The sequence below is a fragment of the Meleagris gallopavo genome, chromosome 1 (assembly GCF_000146605.3).
Source record: "Meleagris gallopavo isolate NT-WF06-2002-E0010 breed Aviagen turkey brand Nicholas breeding stock chromosome 1, Turkey_5.1, whole genome shotgun sequence".
Classification (NCBI taxonomy): Eukaryota; Metazoa; Chordata; class Aves; order Galliformes; family Phasianidae; genus Meleagris; species Meleagris gallopavo.
This window is the reverse complement of record NC_015011.2, coordinates 183463230-183471176: the sequence shown is the minus strand read 5'-3', so window position 1 is coordinate 183471176 and position 7947 is coordinate 183463230. Positions and strand designations below refer to the sequence as shown.

Below are 7947 nucleotides of genomic sequence, written 5' to 3'. Positions count from 1 at the left end.
CCCTTAGCAAGTTTGCAGACAACACCAAGCCAAGCGATGTATCTGACATGCTAGAGGGAAGGGATGCTCTCCAGAGAGACCTGGACAGGCTTGAGAGGTGGGTCCATGCCAACCTTGTGGAGCTCAGCAAGGCCAAGTGCAAGGTCCTGTACCTGGGTTGGGGCAATCCCAAGCAAAGATATAGGATGGGCAGTGTGTGGCTTGAGGGCAGCTCTGAGGAGAAGGACCTGGGAGTGTCTGTTGATGAAAGATTCAATATGAGCTGCCAATGTGTGCTTGTAGCCCAGAAGGCCAACTGTGTCCTGGGTTGCATCAGGAGAAGCATTACCAGCAGGGCAAGAGAGGTGATTCCACCCCTCTACTCTGCTGTCGTGAGCCCCCCCGTGCAGTAAGGCATCCACTTCTGGAGCCCCAACACAAGAAGGGCATGGAGCTGTTGGAGTGGGTCCAGAGGAGCGCCACAAAGATGATCAGAGGGCTGGAGTACCTTCCCTACAAGGACAGGCTGATGGAGTTGGGGCTCTTTGGCCTGGAGAAGAGAAGGCTCTGAGGGGACCTTCCTGTGGCCGTACAGTACCTGAAGTGGGCCTACAGAAAAGCTGGGGAGGGACTTTTTATACGGGCAAGTAGTGACAGGACAAGGGAAATGAGCTTAAGCTAGAAGAGGGTAGTTTTAGACTAGATAATAAGAAGACATTCTTTAGCGTGAGGGTGGTGAGAGACTGGCACGGGTTGCCCAGAGAGGTTGTGGATGCCCCACTCCAGAGGCATTCAAGGCCAGGCTGGATGGGGCAGTGAGCAACGTGGTCTACAGGGAGGTGTCCCTGCCTCTAGCAGGGGGGCTGGAACTAGATGTGCTTCAAGGTCCCTTTCAACCCTAACCATTCTGTGTTGCTATGATTCGATGATTCGATGGATGGGAGGAAGCAGAGGTAGGACGGGGTCGTGGGATCTGGGTGTTGAGTCCCCAGCCCCAAGATGGGTACAGCAGGGCCCTCCTCCATGCCCAGGAGCCACGTTGCTCCAAATCTAGATGGCAATCCCATTTCCATTTTTTTTTTGGATGAAAAGCAGAGCATGCTTCTTGTATTCAAGTCTGCTAGGCTGATGTGAAATCAAAATGGAGCTGAAGCTGCTCCATTTTGAGCAGCTGAAGTTAGAAAAAAGCACAGTGTATCTGGCTATTATTCAGAGTATTTCATTAGAAACTCGTGTCCATGGAGGTTTACAAAACCTTCCGGCTACTGCCGTGTCGGCTTCCTGCTTTGTTGGAGTGGCACATGGAGGAATTCTCTGAGCTTTGACCCTCTGCCTTGATGAGATCCATATCTAAGAAATCCACCAGGGAATCCACCAGGGCACACTGGGAAGCCTACGGCAGTGCAGGGGAAAGGCATTGTGACATCACAGAGCAGGACATGACATCAATCTTTGTCGAGTCACACTGGCAGCCTCCCCCAGCTCAGACACGTGGAGCGGCCGCTCCGTCCTGGTGGTCACTGCTGGAGCACTGCTCTGGGTGACAGCCATTTGTGTATTGTGATTGTTCTTTGGGAGAGAACAGGATGAAGTTCAGCCTGACTCTCTTCCTGGCCATCGCTCTGACCCTGTCTCCATTTGCGGGACATGGCCCTGGCTGTGTCAGCTGTCTCAGCTGGGTCTGGAATTGGGACCAAAAGCTGGATGTTCCCGAGGAGCAGCACCCAGTGGGGACCGAGAGCCAGACCTCCACCTGGCTCTGCTGGCTTGGCCTAACGCCCTGCCCCGACAGAACTGAGGGCAGGAAGAATAACCAGCTCCTTCCTGAGGAGCAGAATCCAGTGCGGACCGAGAGCCAGACCTCCACCTGGCTCTGCTGGCTTGGCCTAACGTCCTGCCCCGACAGGGCTGCGGCCACGAAGACAAACCAGGTCCTTCCTCAGGAGCAGCACCCAGTGGGGACCAAGAGCCAGACCTCCTACTGGCCCTGCTGGCTTGGCCCTTCCCAATGGATCGGGTACAAGAGCAGCAAGGTTGTCGTTCCACAGGGCCCAAAGCAGCAGTCCCCAGGCACCAAGCAGAAGGCCTACAGCTTGCCTGGCATCGTGGGCCACCTTTGGGACAACCTTGTGCAAAGGACAACCTGGCTCCTTACAGATACCTTGATTGCCATCTGCATTTTGGGCCTTCAGAGTATTGCCAGCAGCCTCTGGAGAAGATTAAGAAGGCCTCGGGCACAGGTGAATGATGGAGATGCATTGTGCAGGGAGGGTACCATGGCTAGGGAACAGGGAACCATGTACGTCAGGACATCCAAGGAAAGCAGACCATCAGAGGTCCATAAGTTCTTCCCAGGGACTCGCCCACCCATGGGGCTGTCACACAGTGGGAGACCTCTGTGCAAAACGGGGCCTGCTAGAGGTGCTGTGAGCCCCACGGGCTGCCCCGAGCTGTCCGGCAAGGCTGGAAATGCTCCGTGACAATCGGAGTCCTGCAGGGTGATCCTCTGCAAACGAGCCTGCCTCCCTTTCACTGTGCCCATGCCCTTTCACTTCCAGGGTACAGGACAAACGGCCTCAGTTTCCACTCAAATCGAAATCTCCCCTGGCGCAACTTGTGGCCATTTCCTCCGGTCCTGTTTGTTGCCTAGGAGAAGAGGCCAAAATCCTTCCTCATCACAACCTCCCCTCAGGAAGTTGTAGAGTGCAATGAGGTCTCCCCTCAGCCTCCTCTTCTCCAGGCTAAACAAGCCCAGTTTCCTCAGCCGCTCCTCATAAGATTTGTGCTCCAGACCCTCACCAGTTTCACTGCCCTTCTCTGGACACATTCCGGGCCTCAATGTCTTTCTTGTAATGAGGGGCCCAAAACTGAAGACAGAACTCGAGGTGAAGAGCATGAGGACGAGCTGTGCCACGAACACCTCCTGCAGAGGACTTTTGCATTTGCCCATCAGAAAGATAACAATTAGTGTCGATGATCTCTCTTTCCAAGGCTCTTCCAGCTCCAAACGAAGACCAGATTCAACATCTCTCGGGACAAAATGCTTGCACCTCCCAGAAGAGTGAGCTGGCCTGCTTCTACCCACGCCTGGCCTCCAAATCAGAGACAGGGAAGACTGGCTTAATTAACTTGGGAAACACTTGTTACATGAACAGTGTCATCCAGTCTCTTTTCATGGCTTCGGAGTGAGTTGTTGCTCCCTTGTTCCCACTTGGGGCTGCTTTTTGCACTGGCATCGTGCTTTCCACACTGACTGTCCATCTTGTTTTGCATCTCTTCTTGTCTTTTGCAGCTTTCGGCATTCCGTGTTGAATTTAACTGAGGGCATCTCCCAGCCCCTGATGGCAGAACTCCAGTGGCCCTTTGCACTTTTGGAGCACAGTCAGGTAATTATTTCGTGTTCTAGTTACTTGCTTAGACTGTCGGCTGTGGAACGGCTCGTCTCCAAGTAGCTTCCTGCCAACTCCAATGTGCTGATAAGGAGTCGTGGATCTGGGTGTGTGTTTGTAACGGGACCAGTTTTGTTGACAGGAAAGAGGCTAACTTTGGGGGCGGAGCAGGCAAAGTGAGTCTGGAGCTCCTGTCATCCGTGAAAGTGAGCTGTGTTCACACCAGGCTGCCTCTGGCCATCCTGGCTTTGACGGATGCCATAACTCATGGTTTTGACAATGAAATCCATTTGGTAGTAGTTTGTATGCGTGGCCAACTGAAAAGCCTGTTGGTGTAAAACAGCACTTTTTGTTTCTTGCTGTGCAGCAAGGAAGAAGACTGGAGCAAGCTGTTTGTCCCCTTGCCTCGCTGCAAACTGCAGTCAGTCAGTAGAAAATGCCTTCAGATTAGCTTTGGCAGACCAAAAAAACAAAGTCCAGAAAGCTACAGCAGTAACAAACCTTTGGATTCCAGATGTTACGAATCTTTTGTATCTGAGGGAAAGTAAAAAAAAGGGACCCACCAACAAATTAATTATGAGCGCTTTCTTCACCAACCTGAAGTTTGACAAGTGACTCCAGGTGGGTCATATCTGGGCCCATTTGTGAAAACACCCGTCTGTCCCCCAGAGACACAGTTTTGAACTTTCACTTGCTGTGGCTCCATTTCCCTGTAGCTCTCCATTTCCCAAGACTTGACTGGCAGCTCTGGCTCGTTACATTGTGGTGCTTCAGCATTACAGATCCATTACAGATCACTTCCAGGGGGTAATATAGGGAGCATCTTAACTTGAATATTTGGTGCTAAAAGAGCCTGTTTGTTGAAAGCAGGTTACGGTGTCTTTGATGTGCATTAGCATACCTGCTTGCTGTGTAGCTCGTAGTTAATAATTTCCCAGTAACTTCCTGTAATCCTTCTAGTTATTTTTCTTATGGGGCAGTACTTAAAGTCATTTCTTCAGCCAATGATGGGTCTTTCAGCATATTAATTAGACAACAATTGCCTAATGGCACTGATTACATCATGCAGTAATGCAGATGACCTGCCTGCAGCAATCAGAAGGATGGGTGGAAGTTTAGTGGATTTTTTCTTTTTAACTGGACTCGGTATCACATTAAGGATCAAATTAAGTTCAGGCTGAATTAAGTAGAAGTCTGTGGGTCAGGAACACAAACCATTTTGAAACGGAATGAAGAAATGAATGCATGGGTAGTTCATATGAGTACCTAAGCGATAGGCATTGGTAAAAGTAAGCGTATAGAAGCTCTCATCCTCATGACAGTCCAGCAAAAGGATGTTCAGCAGGGCGAAGTTCATCCTCCCAGTGCTGGATGCAGCAAACTAAGCAGGTCTTCTCCTGTATGAAATGAGATCCAGTGGATTAAATGTGTTTTTCCCTCTTGGTTCCAGCGACCTGCCATCTCACCTGAGAGCTTCCTCTCTGCCTCGCGGCCACCCTGGTTTACCTTTGGTGCTCAGCAGGACTGCTCGGAGTATCTCAAGTACCTCCTGAATCGGTATGTGGCAAGCACTCCAATTGTGGAGCCCAGACATGATGAGGCCCCAAGACATAGTGTAATATGAAGCGCTGACTTCCATGGAAGTGGTGCAAGTGGCTGAGATCTGAGAGATTTGGTGTAAAAACGGGAAAACCAGGCTGGGGCTTCTTAGTAGAACTGTTTGTGCCCAGCTGGGGGTAAGAAATGAAGTCAGCTTGAAAATTTCTGAAATTGCACCAACATCAGAGGAAAACTGTTTGCCTGACAAGCCTCCTCTTTAAAATGCTGACTTTGCCTTTCTTTCACCTAAAAGTCCCAAATCCCCAGTGTCCTGGTGATGTCCCTGGAAGTGGGCTCAATGCACATTGACCATCTCTGCTTTCTGCAACACCACACTTGACATCAGACCCCTGTGCACAGACAGGTTATCACACGTTAACTGCGACGAGCGGAGAACAGATACCATTCTGTAGAAACTCGTTCTCTAGGTTTTATTGCTCTATGTTGCCATCTTTTTTCTTCTGCCAAAGATTACATGAAGAAGAAAAAACTGGAAAGAGGATCTACCAGACGCTCAAGGAGTCCCGCTTGACGTCTGAAGCCACGGAGCACCATTCCTTAAACAAGACATTGATTGAGAAGATGTTTGGGGGGAAAATAATGACAAGGATTCGTTGCTTGAAGTGTTTGAACATCTCTTCTAAAGAAGAAGCCTTCACAGACCTGTCGTTGGCCTTCCCCCCTCCGGATAGGCCCGTACGCAGACCAGGAAGCACGTGTGTTTTACCCGCGGCAGAAATCAGCCCGCAGTTTATTGAGCACTGCAGAAACCCAAGCCAGCCAACAGGCTCTCCCTGGGTCCGGAGGAAGCCCCCTGTGCCTGGAGATCCCGCAGCCCAGCCGGTGCCGGTGGAAACACTGGGTTTTTGGGAGCCCAGAGAATCAGCACATCCCCTAAGCAACAGTGCTGTCAGCGTGGATACAACCAAAGATCCTCACTTGGCTTTTGCGGAGCAGACATGCGCTCCTAAGGACTCCCGATCCGTCTTGGATTTAATCAACTATTTTCTGTCCCCAGAGAGGCTGACAGCAGAGAATCAATACCACTGCGAGCAATGTGCTTCCTTGCAGGATGCTGAGAAGGTGGCACAGCTGACAGAGGGCCCGCACTACCTCATCCTCACACTGCTGCGGTTCTCCTTCGACCCGCACACCATGAAGAGGACTAAGATCCTGGACAATGTCTCCATCCCCGCAGTGCTCGAGTTGCCCATCCTTGTCAGCTCAGAGGAAACTGAGGACGTTTGCCGGCACGGCGAGGACAGGGCTGACCTGGGCAGCACCTTTGCGTCCGCCGTGTACGATCTCTGCAGCGTGGTGGTGCATTCGGGCATCTCCTCCGAGAGCGGCCACTACTACTGCTACTCCAGAGAGTGCACTGATACCGTGCCCCACGCACCGCCCCGGGATGGGACACCAAAACCGGCTTCTGACAAGCAGCTGGACTTTGAAATCCCGTGGTACCTCTTCAACGACCACAGGGTTTCCACCTTCTCCTTTGAATCAGCCAGCAACCTGGCTTCTTTGTACCCCAAGGACACTGCCTACGTGCTATTCTACAGGCAGCGGGAGGGCAGCCTGTAGCTCCCCACCCATGAGGCTGTGACAGAAGCCAACAACCTGCACAGCAGACTCTCCCTCAAGAAGGACTTGATGGAAGCCATCCCCAAAGGGAACATCCTCTACTTGCAGGTAGATCCCAGGTGTACACAGACTGCATTTTCCCACTGAGATTGGGTGTTGAGCTTGATGCATGGCATCAGTGAGGCAGCCAACACCAGGCACAAGAGAACGACCCAGGGATGTCTGTCCTGGGCAGCTGTGCATCAATTTTTCTCCAAGCGCTCAGGTGTGGTGAGTGGACCATGGCTGCCAGTCGGGTGCCCGCCCACCTGCTCTCACTCACCCTCACTCCCCCATTTTTGATCACCCGTGTGGCTAGAGAGATGTGACACTTAGATGCATCTCTCCAACCAAGTTCTAGAGATGAGTACGTGCCATAGCAACCTCAGATTAGTTTTGGGAAAATTCCCAGGGGCGAATGGGACAGCACGAGGAAGGAGGGAGCAATTCCCAAGGGTCATTTCCATGCAAATAACAGCAATATACGTGGTCATTTCTCCTACAGGAGCAGGAAAAAAGAGGCGAGGAACAGAGCTGCCTACATTCCCACCTTGCCAAAATCCTCCACGCCTCAGTCCACCAAAGGTTCGTCAGCAAAAAACTTCCTGATAACAACAATGTCTTCGACTGAATGCATGCCAACATCTCCAGGATCATCACCTTCATTTTCAAGCATGCATGAGATAAATAAAATCATCATTCCTGCAGCCTGTGTCGTTGTGGTGGCAGTGGGTCCGGGGCAGCGGCAGCACGAAAGGCGTTGGTGCAGGAGAGTGCTGCTGTGCAGGTTTTGGGGGCACGCGCCTGGGGAGGAGGAAGGGCACTGGGCCGGGGGAAAGGAGGCACCGATGGCTGCGAGGTGCCCGCAGACAGCCATGGCCCAGGGAGAGAGAGCGCATCCTGAGTGGGAGCCCACGTCCTGCTGAGGTAATGCAGCATCCCCCAGAGTACACAGGGAGGTCCTGTGAGTCCTGCGGCACACTGGGAAGCATCCAGGGCACAATGCAATCCTCAGCAGGGGCAGTTCTGCAAAGATACCATACGGATCAGCTTCGTAATGGAGGCTTGCAGTGAGGGAGCCTTCCCAGGAAGGAAAAATGGCGGCAAAACACCACAGCAGAGCTTCTGGGAAAGGGAGGGAAGCCCTGAGGTGCGGCGGCTCAGACTCCCAGCTCTGGTTCACCCCTTGGATTCTTATCGCTGACTGACAGTTCAGGCCGGCCACCACGAAGTTGCGGGCTGTCGAACGGGACTTTGGGGCACTGGGGCGGTGTTACGCTTCCAGCCCGGTGCGGCCCGGTTCTGTGATTAATGGGGCAGAGGGACAAACGTACCCACAGCCTGGGAAATGGGGACA

The 7947-nt window shown here is 52.3% G+C and overlaps 1 protein-coding gene across 1 annotated transcript; it reads left to right on the top strand.

Moving 5' to 3' along the window:
- Positions 1 to 490: 490 nt before the first annotated feature.
- LOC104909414 (ubiquitin carboxyl-terminal hydrolase 35-like) lies at positions 491 to 7932 on the top strand. The gene is made up of 6 exons (XM_019612319.1): positions 491 to 2219; positions 2971 to 3164; positions 3272 to 3365; positions 4819 to 4925; positions 5438 to 6659; positions 7096 to 7932. Exons 1-5 carry the CDS (start codon positions 1566 to 1568, stop codon positions 6549 to 6551), a joined length of 2163 nt encoding a protein of 720 aa, XP_019467864.1. The 5' UTR covers positions 491 to 1565; the 3' UTR covers positions 6552 to 6659; positions 7096 to 7932.
- The last annotated feature ends 15 nt before the right edge of the window (positions 7933 to 7947 follow it).

Coding starts and splice junctions, on each gene's coding strand:
- LOC104909414 (XM_019612319.1), top strand. CDS start 1,566: ATGAAGTTCAGCCTGACTCTCTTCCTGGCCATCGCTCTGACCCTGTCT. Junction 2,220..2,970: donor TAAGAAGGCCTCGGGCACAG/GTGAATGATGGA, acceptor TCTCTTTCCAAG/GCTCTTCCAGCTCCAAACGA. Junction 3,165..3,271: donor TCTCTTTTCATGGCTTCGGA/GTGAGTTGTTGC, acceptor TGTCTTTTGCAG/CTTTCGGCATTCCGTGTTGA.